The sequence below is a fragment of the Nelumbo nucifera genome, chromosome 1, assembly GCF_055504915.1.
Source record: "Nelumbo nucifera cultivar China Antique chromosome 1, China Antique-T2T, whole genome shotgun sequence".
Lineage (NCBI taxonomy): Eukaryota > Viridiplantae > Streptophyta > Magnoliopsida > Proteales > Nelumbonaceae > Nelumbo > Nelumbo nucifera.
Window position 1 is genome coordinate 192418783 of NC_142649.1, and position 19667 is coordinate 192438449.

At 38.1% G+C, this 19667-nt stretch overlaps 1 protein-coding gene across 1 annotated transcript in view; it reads left to right on the forward strand.

Moving 5' to 3' along the window:
- CPSF160 (cleavage and polyadenylation specificity factor 160) overlaps window positions 1-19667 on the forward strand; it is a 98990-nt gene that overhangs the window by 62551 nt on the left and 16772 nt on the right. The window contains exons 17-23 of the mRNA XM_010279097.3: window positions 184-971; window positions 6043-6123; window positions 6235-6300; window positions 6409-6486; window positions 13356-13586; window positions 13712-13843; window positions 14007-14180. Of these exons, the coding sequence (XP_010277399.1) occupies window positions 184-971; window positions 6043-6123; window positions 6235-6300; window positions 6409-6486; window positions 13356-13586; window positions 13712-13843; window positions 14007-14180 (1550 nt within the window). The remainder of the gene's footprint in view (window positions 1-183; window positions 972-6042; window positions 6124-6234; window positions 6301-6408; window positions 6487-13355; window positions 13587-13711; window positions 13844-14006; window positions 14181-19667) is intronic.

Sequence of the window (19667 nt, forward strand, 5' to 3'; positions counted from 1 at the left end):
ATTGAAATACTATGACGTATGACATGAACTCTTGTTAGCTGATATTTGTCCAATGACTCAGAATTTTATACAACCATACATACTGGGATTCTGTAGGTATTGAACTTCCCATTGCTCTTTTTATGGTTCTACCAATTTTTGTGAAGTTCTGCCATGTAAGCTCATTTGAACTTTGTTTTACAGATCCTTCCACTTGCACGGTTTCTGTTACTGTTCCTGCTGTATTTGAAAGCTTAAAGGAGTCAATATCTGCCTGTACACTTTATCATGATAAAGGTCCTGAGCCTTGGCTTCGTAAGACAAGTACAGATGCATGGCTTTCTACTGGCATTGGTGAAGCCATTGATGGAGCTGATGGAGCTCCGTCTGACCAGGGTGATATATACTGTCTGGTTTGTTATGAAAGTGGAACTCTTGAAATTTTTGAGGTGCCTAGTTTCAAATGTGTTTTCTCTGTGGATAAATTTGTGTCTGGAAAGACTCACCTTGTTGATACTGTCATTGGGGAGCCATCCAAAGATCCTCATGTATCTAGAAACAAAAACTCCGATGAAATGGCTGGGAAAGTAAAGAAAGAAAATGTGCTGAACATGAAAGTTGTAGAGTTAGCTATGCAAAGGTGGTTGGGGCAGCATACTCGTCCATTTCTTTTTGGAATATTGACTGATGGGACGGTTTTCTGTTACCATGCTTTCCTATATGAAGGTTCAGAGAATTCACTGAAAACTGAAGAAGCAACTTCGCTGCAAAATTCTGTTAGCTTGAGCAGTATAAGTACTTCTAGACTTAGAAACTTGAGGTTTGTCCGAGTGCCCCTTGAATCATACACAAGGGAGGAGACTTCAGGCTTAAGTACCTGCCAAAGAATTACCATTTTCAAGAACGTTGGGGGCTATCAAGGCTTATTTGTTTCTGGATCAAGGCCAGCTTGGTTCATGATATGCAGAGAACGGCTTCGAGTCCATCCACAGGTGAGTGAACTAGCCTCAATGTTAAAAAAGAAAGGAACTATAGTTAAGAGCAGGAGTGCATAACCATCTAATTCATAATTGTGGGCCAAATTGCATGGTTATAAAGGTTAACTATACTTGTGTTGTAGAGACTGTAATCAGTCCTAATGTAGTTGAGAATTCAACAAGAGAAAGTTCAGAAAATAGAAGAGAAAGAAGAGAGAAGAAGAGAGAGAACAGAAATCGTAGAGAGGAGATTTCAGAAAAAGAGTGTGGGTCAGTTGATGATTGCTGCCCCACTCAGTTGCTATTTATATTAATACTTAAAACATAGTAGACTTACAATATTGCCCCTACTGCTAACACAGATAAACAACAACTAACATAATTGAAAGAACTAACTTTCTAACACTACTAACATTGTAACAACAACATAAATAACTTACTAGCTAAGGGCCTGTTCGTTTGCTCAGAAGTCTAACATCTGAAAGTGCAATAATTACATTAAGAGGTATATTGGTATTAGTGAACTTTTCTCTCCTCAGAACTCTGATTGCAGAGAATGTTGTCCTGAATTCTGAAAATTATCAAATATTCACTTTGACCCCATATATGAGAGTTTTTGTTTGTCTTTTTGGGGGTATCATTGGAAAACAAAAAGTAGTATGATTGCACTTTAAGAGATAAGAGATAAGAGGAAACAAACAACCATTTTCCCCTTAAAGTTAAAAGATTCCTCTTAAGAGCTAAGAGTTAAGAGAAAACCAACAGGCCCTAACTCTACACTCCCCCTTAAGCCAATGGTTTTGCAAAGTCCTGAATATGTTTATCGGATCTGAATACTTTGATTTTGACCCCAAATTGGGTAAAAACCATCTGATAGAAAATCCGAGTCAGGTTAGGGACCTCATCTCGAGAGCGCATAAGATAAACCCATGAGAAACGAGTGTAGTCATCAACAAATAGCAGAAAGTATCTGTGACATGGTCTCTAAACATTAGTATGCACAATTTCAAAAGGAATACTACTTTTATTACTCAAAGAATAGGTTGTTCTACAATGCTTTACAAGTTCACAACTTTCACATTTTAAACTAGACTCAAACAAGCTGGGAAATAAACTCTTCAAAGACCTAACTCACAGACTGAGAAACTAATGACCTCCCCACTTCTTTATCTTCCCCATCTGAATGCCCACAAGCTGGTAGATTCCATTTGTCTCACGACCAATCCTTATCACCTTCCTTGTCTCCAAATCTTGAAAAACACACTGATCAGTAAAGAAAGTCACTGAGCCGTTTTGATTTTTAGTAATGCTACTAACTGAAAGCAGGTTAGTGCTAAGTTTAGGAACGTATACAACTGAGGACAAGGAGATGGCATTAGACAATCTAATGTCTCCCTTGCCAGAGATGGGAACAAGGGAGAAATCAACAATAGACTCTTTGTCTCGGCTAGAAGATAAGCAATAAGTAGTAAACAATGAGGATAAGCCAGTCATATGGTCAGATGCACCTGAATCTATAACCCAACAAGCTTCATTGTTACATGTGGCTGAAGCATGATATGATGAAGCTCTTGTACCTGAATGAGCGAATGCTAAAGTGGAAGTGGCTGATGTTGTAGTAGGTAACTGAGATGAGGGGGCTGAAGTGCCAACTTCACTTTCTAACTGAGTTAGAGCAGCTCGGACAACAACTAAAGCGTCTAGAGATGTGGCTCTTGTGCTCGAGGATGATACACCATCAGTAGTAATTGCCATAGTGCCACTTAGCATTCCCTTTTCTGTTTCGTAGCATTGCTGGAATTAGATGTGGATATAGCTTCCAACAAATACCCCTTGTGTGCTTCGGTTTCTTGCAATGATCACAAATTACTTCCCTCTCGTCTTCTTTCTTCATATCTATTTCCTTGTCACCCCCCCAAACTTTGGTTTCACTACTGCTAGGGCTGATTCCATAGGCTGATATTGTAGAGTAACCTTTCTCCTACTTTCTTTACTGTGCACTAAGGAATAGGCCTGAGACAAGGTCACATTCTCCCTAGTGAGAAGTTTTGCCTCACAATATCATATTCTGGATTCAGCCCAGCTAGGAATTCAAATACTCTATTGGTTTCAACCTGTTTTTTGTATGTCTGTGCATCTTTTTGGCTTTCCCACTTAATTGTCTCTAGGTGATCAATTTCATGCCACAAGGATTTCAAAGTAGAGAAGTAAACTGAGACCGATTTCTCTTCCTACTTAAGATTATTGACTTCACACTTTAGCTCATAGGCCCTAGCAACATTAAGTGGTTGGGAATAGGTTTCTCTCATGATGTCCCAAATTTCCTTAGCAGTTTTGGCCCACAAGTAATTTCGGCTGATATGAGGCTGCATGGAATTACACAACCAAGTCATGACCAAATAGTTCTCCTGAACCCATTTGGCATATAATGGGTCTTCTTTGGCAGGTTTCTTTACATCCCACATCACATGGCCTAATTTTCCTCTTCTCCCAATAGCCATCATAGCTGACTGAGCCTATTCTAAGTAATTTGATCCATCAAATTTGACAGTGGTAATCTGAAAATTATTTTCAGTCATGTTTCCAGCCCCCAACATACCTTCCCCTTGGGTCTTTAACTCAGTTTCTGTCATCTCTATCAGGGAATTTATCGAAAGAACTCCCTTTTATGCTGAAATAGAGGTAATTATCACCCAGAAATTGGGAACAGCCCACTTAGACTGCTGAAGAAAGGTCTAGCAAACACCCAGAAATGTTGAAACAGATCTAACAATGTCCCAAAAGTAATTATCAGTCAATATGAATAGTAAAACAGATCTAACTGTTACCCCGAAATCAATAACAGACAGGATGTTGGGGTTTAACCAACTAGAACTGGTTGTAGGTTTGAAAAAACCCTAAAGAAAGTCCAGAGAAATTAAGAGAAAAGCAGCCGCTCCTTCCAGATCACTCTAACCAACTTCTGGTGGCTGTCGATGTCAAAATGAAACTGAGACTTACCCAAAAAAGGCTGGCTGCCACTTCCAATCCTTGTCTGAACCCTAATCTTGAAAATCTTTCCTTCCCTTCGATTCTTCCTGATCACCGAACACTTTCCAAGGCTCTACAACCTCATGAAAAGCTGCTGCACTCAATCAGTGATTCCAAGAACCATCTGATGGACTATTCTTGCTAAAACTTGTAACCCTAGGAAGTTCTCATGCAGTAAACCTGATTAGACTTACATGAGAAACCCTATGTTGGCTCTGATACCAACTTGTGTTGTAGAGACTGTAATCAGTCCTACTGTAGATGAGAATTCAACAAGAGAGAAAGTTCAGAAAATAGAAGAGAAAGAGGAGAAAGAGAGAGAGAGAAGAAGAAGAAGAGAGAAATCGTAGAGAGGAGATTTCAGAAAAAGAGTGTGGGTCAGTTGATGACTGCTGCCCACTCAGTTGCTATTTATATTAATACTTAAAACATAGTAGACTTACAATGTTGCCCCTACTGTTAACACAAATAAACAGCAGCTAACATAACTGAAATAACTACCTTTCTAACACTACTAACATGCTAACAGCAACATAAATAAAATGCTAACTAACTCTACAACTATTGATTCAAACCTCCAAATGATCATAAACTCAAGCACCTTGGCGATTGAAAGCTCAAATCAGAGAAGCCATAGCATCAATCTGAACTACTTGTTCAGTTTGACACTCAGCTCTATGAACAGCATAGTTGATACTACAAGAGATTGGAATGGGGAATGCTGGGCCTAGGGGAAAGCTTATAAATATCATTTGCCTTTTCCTTAGATTGTCAGATAGTGGCTGTTATATTTGGATGTCTTACTGCTCCATGTTTCTTGGAGAGTGGTGTTCCACTGCTTTTCCTTCTCAAGTATTTAAATTTTCTGTTATTATTAAAATATGGTACTGATGGTATTCTCTTCCTCTTGTGGTTATATAATCTTTTGTCATGAATAAGGTGTGAGAAGAGAGAAGAGAGAGCAAAAAGATGGAAGATAAGAGAAAGGACTTGGGTGGAAGCTGTAAGGAATGATTAAAGCACCCATAATTTAATGATGGATATGACACTGAACAGAATGGAATGGTACAGGATTTATGTAGCTGACCCCACCCATATAAATGGTGAAACAGGATTTATGGTGAAACATAATGGATATGGTGATGATTACATCAAAATCCCTGAATATAGTTGTTCTCCTAAAATAACCCATTCGGAATACATGTTACAAATTGCACACTATCAGTGTTTTAAAAGGTGTGAGAGGCATCCGCCTGGAGGCGCCCCCAAAACGCCCTGAGGCGTATGCTGGAGGCGTTGACACCCCTGAGGCATGCGCCTCAGGTGCAAGAGGCATAAGCCTCATGTGCTTTTTTCATGAGGCGTGCTAGAGGTGTACGCGCTATATGCCTCACACATACCTCATATTAAAAACAGAAAAAAAGAAAAAGGAAGAAAAAAGGAGAGGAAAGGAAAGGAAAAGAAAGGGAAGGGAATAACAATCAAAAAAAAAAAAAAAAAGAAAGGGAAGGGAAGGAAAAAGAAAGAAAAATGAGATCCTCCTTCCTCATTCTCCTCTTCTTAAGGAGGCTTCCTTGTGTTTGGGAGGCTTATGCCTCTTACATTCTGAACTACACCTCACTCTTCTAGGTAGTGGAACCCCTCACATCATGCCTCTGCATTTTAAAACATTGCATACTATACTCCCCCTCTAGGTAGCATTAACTAGCTTGCCTGGAATATCCTAATAAATATCCACATAGTGGAGGAGAATCTGACCTTAATTCTTGCTGAATTTGGAAATCTACAATTTCTTCTTCAATCCCCTCAATGGTATAGTTGATTGTGAACTCGCCAGGCCTGTCTAGTATACAAACTTATAAAAATGATAAAAGAAAATGGTGATTTTATGTTGCAATAGAAGCAAGGTTGATTTTGCCCTTAGTTATGACTCAACTTTTACCACTACAGGAAATGTTTGGCTTAATTTTGTTTCACTTGGTTCTTAAGTAGGTTTCTGATTGTCTTTTTCATAAAGTTCGTTATTATTTTGATCTTTCCTTCATCTATTTTGCAGTTATGTGATGGTTCGATTGTGGCATTTACTGTTCTTCACAATGTAAATTGCAATCATGGCCTTATATATGTGACATCCCAGGTACCAAAGGCAATTTCTGATTGCCATAATCTGGTTGATTCTTATACAAGAATATACTTATATATGTCCAATAATTTCTCATAATCTTGATACTTTCTTCGTTGGTATTAGGGTTTCTTGAAAATCTGCCAACTGCCATCTGTATCAAGTTATGACAACTATTGGCCAGTTCAAAAGGTTGGTTGGTTTCATTCTCTCTATAAAATCTCGAGGGTCCCAATTTTCTAAATTTCTATATAAGGGTGGTTCCCAGCATTGATATGCTTGTTATTTTTATTTCCACAGATTCCTTTGAAGGCAACTCCACATCAAGTCACTTACTTTGCTGAGAAGAATTTATACCCTTTGATAGTTTCTATTCCTGTAAGTGGTTTGTGCATTTTCTGGCCTAAATTTCTTCAAGATAAAATCACCACCATGCCTAGCACAACTTGTGTCCAAAGCCTTGCAATCATATTGCTTTTCACAGAACTGAGATATACCTTGTTAAAAACATGACTGGAAGCAATATGAATGAATAAATTTCTAGACACAATCACCCAAAGGTATCGAATTATCAGATCAATAGTGATGAGCTGAGATCAATAGGGTAAAAATTGATAAGATAGGAACCATAGTAGCTGCTTCCACGAGAAAGTAGATGGTCCTTGAGAATCCTGTAAACGTGTTTTAACAATGCCAAGATATAACAGCTTTTCCTCTCATCAACTTTGTTTTTTGTAGTGTACTAAGAAATGACTTTCAGTTGGACACCGTAAGCTATGCTTGTGGATATTGGTAGTGGGGTCAGAACCTGAATATTGTCTTGTGGTCTGATATAACAAGTTGGAAAAATATGGGTTTATAGACACATCTTAGAAAAAGTATTTACTGAAGTATGGAGGTCTTGTGAACTCTAACTGTATATACCTGTAGAGAATGGACATAAGTAAATTAAAAGGTTGATGTTTTCTGTCTGGAAACAATCTACTAAAAAGGTGGACTTTATTATATAGCTAGATTCTGATTTATAATAAGAAAAGAAAAAAAAACAATTTTTGTAACTTGTAAGTATTCCTCAAGAATCCAAGAGTCTAGGTCTAGGGGTCTGACCTAACAAGCTGAAAAAATTACGGATTTGTAGACACATCGTAGAAAAGGTATTTACCAAAGTATGGATGTGTTGGGAATTCTAGCAGTATAAAAAGTTTATATTTGCTACCTAGAAGCAATCTTGGTAGATTTTGGTCTTTACCAAGAAGAAAACAATTTTCATAAGTATCACTCAAGAATGCATGAGTGTCAAAATCTGAATTGGACACTTAACCCACTTAGGGACTTGCTATATGTTTCTGACTTTCTGTAAATTGCTGAAATGTCGTATTTTGGTTTTCTCCCAATCTAAGTGCAGGACTTTTATTTTAGCATACAATTGGCTATCTACCACAACTCAGAAATTTCTAAAATAAGAAAATACATCTTCCTCAGGAATTAAATTCAGGCATATTGTGCAGTGTGCACAATTGTGAAATAAGTTACAAAATATCTACATCGCAACCAAGACATGAAAAAGTTGTATAGCAGCTATAGCTGAATTCATCACTTTACATCAGATAAAAAGAGGTTGTTGTGGAACTGAATGCAACACTTAGGCTGTAGTGGATGCTTTCAAAAAAGTTGTGAAGCTCAGCAAGATAGAAATGTTGAAGATGGAGCTGGGTCAACTTCTGCAGTGCAATTAGGTGTTCTTTTTACTGAGGCAATTGTTGACAGCAATTCAGGGGTTTTAGAAGCTATTCAATTTTATTCTAGAAGTGATGTATGTGGAGAGAAGGACCTGACTAATGAGGTAAACACTGGTTTTAACTCATAGCCAGAGGATCAGAACATCGTTGATTCAGGGAATTTTATGGAAATTGTTGCAGGGAATTGGGAAGAGATTTGGGTAGAAGATCTGAAACTAGTGAGGAAGGAAGCAGGAGGGAGATGAGATTCTCTGCTAGCTGAAACTCTGAACACACTCTGCAAGCATGAGAATCCTTCCGCACATTGGGAACATCTCCCCATGAATTTAACATAAACGTATGGGAGATGTTCCCAGTGTGTGATTGGATGATATGTGTGCAGAGTTTTTGCTTGCAGGAGGATGTAGTTAATAAAAAGATCTGATTCTTAAAAGACCTAAAGGTAAAGGCTTAGTGATGACCATAGCATTGTGGAAGGAGGCTTTGTGGAAAACTTAATAGCACCACACTGATGACCATAGCATTGAAAAGGAAGAACAAGAAAAGGCAGCAATGGATAGAGGCTTAGTGGAAGGATGCTTTGTGGAGAAAGCAAAATGGAGGTCAGCTTTGAGGGTAGAGGCCAAAGATTTTCTCTTTGAAGAAATACGGGTCAAAGGAAGAATGGGGCTGAAAATAAGAGAACAGAAGAGGGCTACGGTTCTTGTGGAAGGCTCAGACATGATTGTCTGGGTGAAGGAATATGTCTTTGATGCAGCAACTAAAGGGAAACAGACAAAATGGAAAGAAAAGTCCCCAGAGTCAGGTAGGAGGTATGTGATGGAGAACAAGGGGAATGCAAAGGGTGCATTCATATCTCTCACTGAATATTTTTCTAAAGGAAGGAAGCAGATGGTTTGCTTCCCTCAAGGGAAGAATGGCAAAGGATGGATAAAGATAGCTGGAATACTAACAAAATTCCTAAATAGAAGGGAATTGGAAAAAAAAGAACTATTGGAAATTGATGAAAGGGAACTAAGACCAGAAAAGAAATTTTTAACCATGGAAAACAGTAGGAGGGATCCTACCTGGATGGCAGATGGAACAGCAGGAAAATGGGAAAGAACACTAGTGGTTGAAGCTGGAGGATTGGTGACAGATTGGTGGAAAGTTGCAGAACTACTGAAGCTCAAACTGGAGCTAAGAAGCACCTTCATCTTAACTCCGTTTGATTCTGCTAAGGCAGTATTGGACCCTCTCGAAAACCAGGTAAATGTTAGAGCATGTTGTATCCAAGATGTTCTGGGGACCTTTTCAGTCTATAAATGGTCTTTTTCTTCAAACTCGAAAGTGTTCTTAATGGAAGATAATGTTACTGTCCGAGTGGTTGGGCTGCAATTCCATCTCTGGAATCAAGAAACTGCAAACTCAATTGCTTTGCTGTGTGGAGCTCGCCTTGATGGTGTCTTCTGGGGAGATCTGCGAAGTGCAGCCATTCTACTGGGTGGAGTAAAACCAGAAGATATACTGAGGAAGGCGACTGTAATTGTGGATGAACTGTTCTTACCAGTTTGGTTAGTGTCCTCCATTGAAGCTAACCTTTGGAGGGAGGCAAGGCAGGAGGAAGACGAAAAGGTGGAGGAAATGGAGTTATATGGCAGCTTGAAGTTGGTTGGAAAAAAGAGACAAGGAAGTTTCACTGAAATGGAAACTCTACCTTTAGGCAGTCCAAAAGATTTGGGTCAGGAGACTATTAGTTCCAAAATGTGGGTGTTTAATCCTTTAATAGTTTTTTATAACTTTGTATTTCACCTTTGTTCTTAAATATAGGCACCATGCTTCTATTTCTCTAATCATCAGGCACCCTCTTTTCTTTTACTATCTTATTAAATAGCTTAGTTAGGCATAACAAGCCTACCTCTCCCATACCTTTCTACACTTCTATTGGAATCCCATCAGGTCCTAATGCATTTCACTTCTTTATCTTATTTTGTGCATCCTTTACTTTAGTAGGTCTAACTTTATGAAGGTACGCATTATTGTTAACAATATTAGTATTGCTAGCTTCTTTTCCATTACCACCCTCTCCTTGTTCATTTAATCACTTCCCAAAATAGTTCTTTCATCTTTGTTTGATTTCATCTTTTACCACAATGAGTTAAAAGGCACTAGGCGAGGCACATTTTAGGTTAGGCACCTTTCCTAGGTCCTAGGCGCAACACTTTTAAAAGGTGCATGCATGGTGTGCATAGGTGTGTGCTTGATGCTCCTTGGCCCAAGTGTGCACCTGATGCACCTTGTGCATTGGCCCAGGAGTGCGCCTTTTGAAAATTGTACAATTTGTTGCTTTTTTCTGAACCTAGTGGCTGGGTTCCTTAGCAAGTCCTATTTTCTAATGTTCATTCATTCATCTTAATAAAATATCTTCTTAAAAGACAATTAAAATTATAAAATCATTATTTTTTTGTGTGAGAATTAAGAATTTAGGACCCTAACATGGACTTGTTTGGGTTTGCCTCGAGGGGCGTGGCACAAAGGCGACTCGTAGAATCAGGAATGTAATATGTTTTACATCACATTAGCTACTTTAAGTAATGCAATTGATGAAAAAAGGAGATTGTGGCTTTACATGCTTGAAAATTTAGGGAAACTGTGGACCCCACATTGAGGGTATTCGTGTGACACCCTGAGATGTACTTAGATTTAATTGATTAGGATCAGCTTTCCTAGTAGGATAAGGATAAGTTTTATTCTATCTTATCTAGGATTAGTTTTATTTTAATCTTATCTTTTATTGCCATGTAAGCATTTAAGTTATTTACAATTAGGAAACCATGTATATAAATTAAGGAGTGGGGCGGCTGTTTTAAGCACTCCAACCATTCTCTTCTTTCAAAGCTTCACCCACGAGTTCTCCTTCTCTCTCTCTTCTTCTCTTCTTCTCCTTTTCTCCTTCTCTTTTATTTTATGTTCAAAACCTAAAGAGTCTCTGTAGTCTTGTACGACTACTAAAATGTTTCATGTTTGATTTCATTTTTAAATTTTCATTTAAATATGCTTTACATGTTATGTTTATGTTTATATTTCTTATTAATATTTTTGATTTTTTTTGAATTTTTTGACATTTTTTTGGTTTTTAGCAATTTTTTGTATTTTTGCGCCTTGCTTCAAAAAGGTGCACGCCTCACCTTGCGCCTCGGGTGCAAAATGGCCCTTGCGCCTTTTTTGCTCCTTGCACTTTTAAAACATTGTTTACCAAGACTCTTTGATCTTCATCTTTAATGCATTGAACATGATTTAAATCAATGTTTTAAAATGTGGGGATGTGACGCGAGGCATTCCGTTACCTAGAGGTGAGGCATAGTTTAGAACGTAAGAGGTGTAAGCCTCCTTAAGAGGAGGGGGATGAGGAGGGAGGAGGAAGGAGGAAGGGGTGGAGGAAGAAGAGATGGGAGGATCTCATTTTTCTTTATTTTTAATAATTTTTGTATATTAAGAAGATTTTTAATAAAAATATTTCCCCTTATCTTCCCTTCCCTTTTCTTTTCTTTCTTTTTCTCTTTTTCTTCTCTTTCTTTCTTTTTCTTTCCCTTCCCTTTCTTTTCTTTTCTTTTCCTTTCCTTTTTTTTTTTTCTTTTTTTCTGTCTTTTTATATGTGGTGTGTGTGTGTGGGTGGGTGGGTGTCTGAAGCATTTGAGGCATATGCCTCTTGCACGCTTCAGGGCATTTTGGGGGCACCTTTCCTGGAGGCATGCCTCCAAGCACATGCCTCCCACGTCTTTTAAAAAACTGGTTTGAATCTTTACCTTTCATTTCTCTCCGCTTTTCTAGTTTATATTATTCATTTTTCTCCCTCTTTACTGCTTAGTTTATAGTAAAGCTCATCATAACATAAGCCCTATGTTTAGTTTCATGCACTTTCTTTTAACTTCCTTTCTTATGGATTTGTATTTTTTTTAATTTTCTGCATTTTTATCTTCTTGGCATTCTTTGTAATATGCTCATTTTAATCCGATTATATTTTGAACCTCTTCATTCCACCACCAACACCAATTTTTTATAATACTTTTCCATTTCCCTTTAAATTCTCCTAAGACCACCTTTGTTGTTTTCTTTATGTTGTTTGCCATTTCAAGCCAAATATCGTTGATCTTTCCATCTAAATTCCAATTTCCTTCTATTGTCAACTTCTTTCTAAATTGAGCTAGTTTTTCTCCTTTTTGGTTTTCCCATCTAATTCTTGGCACCTATTTTTTTCCCTATTTCTCGTCCATTTCCTAATGTGCACATCTATCACCACTAATCTACATTGTGTTGTTAAGCTTTCTCTTGGAATAACTTTGCAACTTTACATGTCATTCGTTCTGTTCTCTTAGTATGGAAAAAAAATCGATTTGACTTGTGTGATTCACTTTTAAATGCTATTAAGTGTTCACCCTTCTTTTGGAAAATGGTGTTTAAAATTGCCATATCATAAGCTACTGCAGAATCTAATATCATAGGTCCTGATTCATTCCTCTTCCCAAACCCCAAATCCTAATCCTCCATGTACTATTTCATATCGTATACTTATTTTCCTTGCATGCCCATTTACATCTCCTCCTATAAAAATCTTCTCTTCATTTGGAATTTCTTGGATTAAACCTTCTATGTTTTCCCAAAATTGTCTTTTAGTGTTTTCTTCTAATTATGTTAATGATTTACTCACCTAAAATAGGCCTAATTAAAATTATTCTATCCCCAATTCTTTTTTACATTTATAATTCCATTTTTTAAATCCTTATCCATTATTACTGCTACACCATTACTATTATTCACCTCTCCTGTATACCATAATTTTAAACCATTGATTTTTTTTTAGCTTTTTTACCCTTCCTTTTAGGTTCTTGTAGGCATGCAATATTAACCCTTCTCCTCTTCATAGTGTTTACTAATTCCATAGTTTTTCTTGTTAATGTTCCGACATTCCAAGTGGTGTTTCTTGGACTAGCTTTTTTACCTACCCCCGTCCAAAATGATGTGGGAACCCTTGGCTGTTCGACACCACAGCCAAGCATTGCTGTAGTGGGTCACTTATGGGGTGATTCTAGCAAACCGTTGCCCACTTAACACACTCGAGTTAGGGTGCAGTGTGTCATTTCTAGAAAATTCCCTAGCATGAGCACGAAAAGACAAATCAAGATCCATATTAATGAGGGATTGGAAAAAGTTTGGCAAATTTTTCTTTTTTATTTACTACCAAAAAATCTTATCAAAATAAGTGGCAGAGGCAGAAAAAGTACAGGTTGAAGAAAAGTGAAGTAATGCTTTTACTCAAAAACAGCTAATGCAAGATGCATCAACATTAGTTTGCAAATATCCTTGCATATTAGTTTTTATTTTAATTGTTATCCCTGTTTATTAGCTTGTGAAAAAAAAAAACATTCTTTTTCTTAGTTACTGCTCAAAGGCCAAATGTGCACAGGTATTTTCATTTTTCTCCACATAATTTATTTTGGATTTGCAATTGATCTCTTTCTCTTTGTGCAGGTTGTTAAGCCATTGAATCAAGTTCTTTCATCATTGGTTGACCAAGAAGGTGGTCATCAGATTGATCATGATGGCTTGAGCCCTGATGAACTGCATAGGACCTACACTGTAGATGAATTTGAGGTTCGAATCATGGAGCCAGAAAAATCGGGTGGCCCTTGGCAAACAAAGGTTACAATTCCAATGCAAAGTTGTGAAAGTGCATTAACTGTGCGAATGGTTACTTTGTTTGTAAGTTTTCTTGTCAGTCTTTCTATTGACATGGAGTTCTTGGTTTGCACCCAGTTCTTTTTTTTAGGATGTGCTCATGTGCATGTTGCAGCTTCTCCCTCTTATTTAGTTTTTTATCCTCACAGAATACAACAACAAAAGAAAATGAAACACTTTTGGCCATTGGAACAGCATATGTTCAAGGAGAAGATGTAGCTGCAAGAGGACGTGTCCTTCTGTTTTCTATTGGAAGAAATACGGATAATCCTCAAAATTTGGTATTAGTTTAGATGACCTTTACTTCTATTCCCTTGATCCATTTTTATTTTCTACAGGAATTTCACCTTATACCCCAAAGAAATATCCTTTTTCCTTGTATTCCTATGGAACTCATGATTGCTTTTTGGTTATATTTTTTATTATTCGCTTTTTCTCTTTCAGGTTTCAGAGGTGTATTCAAAGGAATTGAAAGGGGCTATCTCTGCCTTAGCCTCACTTCAAGGACACTTGCTGATAGCTTCTGGCCCTAAAATCATCTTACACAAGTGGACTGGTACTGAGTTGAATGGTGTTGCATTTTTTGATGCTCCCCTATATGTTGTCAGCCTAAATATTGTACGTAGATCTTTTCTGAAACCTTAATTCCCTTTTTTATGTTCTCTTCTTTTCTGTATATATCCTCTATTTATTTTTGTTATTTTTATGGTCCAAATATGGTCTCTTGTGCTTCTCCATCTAAGTTACAATGATATTGATATGTTGGTCACAAAATGTAATATGGCATAGAATTACAGGTAAAAGGTTACAGTTCAATATCAAACAACAAAATGTATAGTTGCATCAATGTTTCATCATAAAAAGCAACCTTTCCGATTCCATATTTAGCTCTCTTGTAGATACTATACTATTGAAGATAATGCAAAAAAGATCCCTTTTGAAGAAGGAACTCCATCTGATCGCATTACTGAAGTGGAGGAACTAAACAAGATGAAGGGTGGAAAGATGTGGTATCCCAATAGAAGTGTGGAAAGATATGGGAGAGTTAGGCTTATTATGTCTAACTAAACTATTTAATAAGATGATGAAAACAAAGTAATTGCTACATGAATGGAGAAAGAGCACTATGGTGCCTATATTTAAAAACTATGGGTGATACACAAAGTTGTAATAATTACCAAGGAATTAAACTCATTAATGATGTGATGGAAGCAAAATTAAATGAATTATAGGTTCATCGTAGGGGCAGGGTATGTGGGACCATTTAGATGAAGGGATGGGAAATCCATCATATGGATGGCCGAACCCTGCAGGAAGGTTGGGCGAAATTTCAAAAATTTCTTTCTCTCCCATCCGGGAATCGTATTCCTTAATTTAGAAAACTGCATTTTCAAGGTTCATTCTTGAATCCAAAACCAGACAAGATCTGAAACCAAAGGGAAGTGAGGGATATACCTGATACGAAGTAACAGTAACTCCCAACACAAGTGTTCACACCCAAAGAGAAGACCACAACCCGCTTCCACTGAAGATGACACGGTGTGTAGTGAAGCAGGATCAGCAGGATGGTTCTTCAGCAAGAACCTGAATTCTTCAGCAAGATTCGAGCAAGGGTTGGTGAGCACGACTTCAAATTGTTTCTTCTACCAAGAAACAATATCAAGAACCTTTCTTGATCAGATCCACAAGTGGAGATCGAACTGGGTAGGGGCAGCAAGAACTGGGGAAGAATTGTGCAATTTGTTGTGTTGAAAATCTGAGGAATTCTCCCCCTATTTATAGCCTTCTTGGATCAGCCTCCTAATCTAATTAGGAGAGAGTTTCCTAATCCAAATCTTATATTTGGATCTGGACTCTTAAATGGATAAGACTTATCTTATCCTTCAGCTAATCCTAATCAGTTTAAAACTGAATTTGCCCCCTTTTAATTAACTAACTTAAGCCCAGTTCGAATTGGGCCTTAGGCCCATTAAGCTTATGTGCTCATTTACTCTTTAATCTGCTGCCAACTCGGCTCTCTTTGTATGGTGTGGGACCCTAACATTGATCTACACATCAGCCACATGGGTTCAGCCTAGCCTCTGTTACAAGGCCTGGCCGAATTCACCGCATTAAACAGTGAACCCCCGAGTCCATCAACATGGGCTCTTAATGGGCCCAACATTTACACTAGATGGTTCTCGGATCCAGCCACCTTATGAAAACCCAAGAAATGTGGCCAGATGCAAGATTAGCCGATCAGATATTACCCCTCAATGGTCTTAACCTCTCAGCCCATAATGATCAAACACTGCCCGACAAGAGAGGACTTCTCCCTTGGTTTTAAGGTATAGTGTTGCACTCTCTACTCACATGGATCCCGGGAATTAAAACCTTTTGCAAACAATTTGAAACCATAACATATAAGTATATATCTATATAAACATATTTTGCAAAAACAAATTTCAAGCACATTTGAAATCCACTGCCGGCAGTTTAGGTTTCCATCAGAGAGAGTGCACTCCCCGATCATTCACTTTGTCCGACAAAGGGGTTGATCCTGTCACTATGATTACTCACTCAGGTGAATTCTTGGACTGTCCCAACATACCCAGGTTTTGACCCGGTAAAGGATCTCACTATTTGGCATATCAAAGACAACCCAATCCGTCACCTAGTGCAGTACCATAATCGAGTCTAGGGGTCAGGTGTAACATTCCAGTTTTGCCCATCTATCTCCAAGGTCCAGGGCAATACTGGAATTTGGTCCGGTTCAGGGTTTCAAGAAAACCCACACTGCATGTACCTTAGGTCTCACCCTGGCAGCTGAGACAAGTCACCCCAACCAACTTGGCGGCACATCAGTGTCAGCCTTGGCAGGATGCATCTCCCTAGATCTATCCAGCGGCTATGAAGATTCTAAACTAACACGAGCCTCATAAGTGTCCAGTTTAAGGGTATTACACAGAAACACACCATAATAACATTAATCAATTATGCACTTTATTCATTTACAATAAATGACAATAAGTACATCAATCTGATTGGAGCTAAGGGCATACACTGTCTAACATTAGATTATAGGAGACTTTTTATCTTTGTTAGAAAATTTGATATACACTGAAATGCTCCAATTGTTGGTTACATATTGAACAGAGTCATGCATTGTTTTGGGTGGTAAGAATTGATAATTGAACATGGAACACCACTTGGAAAGCCCAATAGAGTGATCATCCTCATTTATCTTTGGACACATTGGATTGGAAGGGACTCACTGAGTATGGAGCTGCTATCGCTTCTTGAAGGTACCAATAGAGGATCAATTTCTGTCTGGAGGGTACTTCAAGGCTTAGCCACTTAAGTATAATATTAGAGAGTAGGGGTGTAAGTTGAGTTGCCCGATTTAAAAATTTGGGACTATATCAGGCTCCTGATTGGGCCCATTTGAAGTTTAACAAATTCCCAACCCCATCTAATCCTATCTGCATATTAGAGAGGCATGCTGGCATGGTATTCGAACACCAGACATTATTCTTCATTCAGATGGGTTCTGAATGCGACTACGTAATGACAAGAGATGATTCGTGTTGGGGATCTTACATGTCAAGTTGATTTGATCAATCTAGTGAAAAATACTGACTTAATACTTTGTTTGTTCATTGATTTTTTTATATGTTCTCTTTCCCCTCTGATAGCCTAGCATTATTTGTTTGTTCATAGATTTTGTGCATGATGCATAAAGGGGATGACCAAAATAGTTGGAGTCAAGGTTTAAAGTATTGATACAATATTGCCTTGCATTGGGTGTATCATATCGTATCTTTGGCTTACCAAAACACCTTTTTTAAAGGCTTTTCTAGAAACTTAGTTTTTCAAGTGTTAAATACCCCAAAACCACCCCCCTGTGAAAATATCAGAGTAAAAAAGTAAAAAGAAGGTGTTTATAGTATCGAAACACCCGACACACATATCTCGATACTTAATATCAGAGTAAAAAAGTAAAAAAAAGGTGTGTATAGTATCGAAACACCCGACACACATATCTCGATACTTTGAACCTTGGTTGGAGTACTATATGACTGACATATACCAATGAGACTGAAAATAGAACTTTACAAGACCAGCATTGCTATATGGGACATAATGCTAGGCAGTAAGAAACAACATGTTCAGAAAATTAATGCAGTTGGTACTTTACAAAAATTAATATAGTTGAGACAAAGATGTTGTGATGGATAAGTGGCAAGATTAGAATTGGAGTATCAGAAGTGCATTAAAGAGTACTTAGAAGTAGCTCCTATTAGTGATGAAATGTGTGTCAACTGAGATAGTTTGGTCATGCGCATAGATGAGCAATGACTGCACCAGTGAGAAGCCACTTGGTGCAAGTAACTTCTCAGGGCTGGTTGGAGTAGGGGATTCTTAAAGGGCTCAATGGCTTTAATGGAAGGAGTGCAAAGGGCAAAGAAAGAAAAGAGAGAAAAATATTTAGAGAAAAAAAGGGAAAAAAGAAGAAATAGAAAAGGAAAAGGAAATAAGGAAGAAAAAAGAAAAAAGAGAAGAAAAACAAAGCGAATGGACAATTTAAAAATTGTTTCTTGGAATATTAGGGTTTAAATTTGGGGCGTTGAAGAGTGGTTGCTGGGGGTTTTTTGAAGAGGTGGAAGCCTTCAATTCTGTGCATTCAGGAAACAAAGATGAAGATTATGTTCAATGAAGTGATGAGGTCTTTGTGGGGGGAAGGGGACTATTTTTTTTTTTCTTTTTGAAAGGTAAGATGGAAAATTTTATTAAAATGAAATAAAACAGATACAGATTGCTGGTTGTCAAGATGACACCCCATTACAATCAGACTTCCATAGTACCCATCTACAATCAAACAAACAGAAACACTTCATACAAGACTAAACTGATGCATATTGCAGGGTTGAATCTCAAGAGCATCCCAGAAATTCTCTGTAAAATCTGAAAAACTGAAGTGCTCGAACTCTTCAAGGGAGAGAACCCAATCTTTGACAAGTTTGCCGATTCCACGAGCTTTTCAGTATTTCTTTCCTTTCCTTCAAGTTGACACACTGCAAAGGGGATACAGCTCCAAATTATTTTTGGTCTCTTTCCTCCTCTGAACTTTGGCCAGCTTGAGAAGAGTCCAGCTACTGAAGATGGTTGGAAAATGGAAGCCCCAAATAGGAAGAAATACAGTTTCCAGATGAAGTTTTCTAGTTGACAAGAGACAAATATGTGGAAAATAGTTTCTTCTTCAGATGTGCAAAGATAATAGTAGCTGGCCATATTAAAGCCTCTGCTCTTCAGGTGATCCGTAGTAAGAACACTATCCATTGCAGCCAGCCAAGCAAAAGCTTCTACTCTTGGAGGAACTAGGTTTCCCCAGATCCCCCCAAGCTGATATGAAGATGTCTCATCCTTGATGAGAGCCATGTAGAAAGATTTCACTGTAAATTTTGCATTTCTGTACCCCTTCCACCACAGTCCATCTGCAGCTGTTAAAGAAATATTGGACTGTTCTAACTTTTCCAATAAAAGTCCACCTCTTGATCAAGCAGTGGCCTCCTGAACCTAGGACTTTAGATCATCTTACCTTTTCTGACTTTGTAGTAATGGGTTACTGAGACCTGATGATCTGCCAATCTGTAAAGTCTTGGGCAGATTTCACACAACTTCCCCACCCTACTCCATTCGTCCTCTTAAAACCTCACTCTAGAACCATCACCCACTTTTAACACTAACTGAGCCGCCGAAGTCCTGAATAAAGTTCATTATGCCTTTCATACACTCACCCCATAGGAATCTGATTCCTCCCTCGGTTCCCACCCAAATCTCACCACCCCGTCCTTCCCTACCACCACCCTTCTCCACAAGGACTCCCTTTCTTTTTCTAGTCTTGACCTCCATAACCATTTCCCCATGGGGGCTTTGTTAAAAGTCCTTGTTCTTCTGAACCCCAATCCCCCCAATGCTTTCGGCCTACACACCTTCTCAATCTTGAGTCTATGCACTCACTTGCCACCATCACCCCTTCTAAAATATGTCTTCCCTCCACAAAGGCCATTTGAGTTTCCCCTACCACTTCATGAAGCACTTTTCTCAACCTAATTGGTAACACTG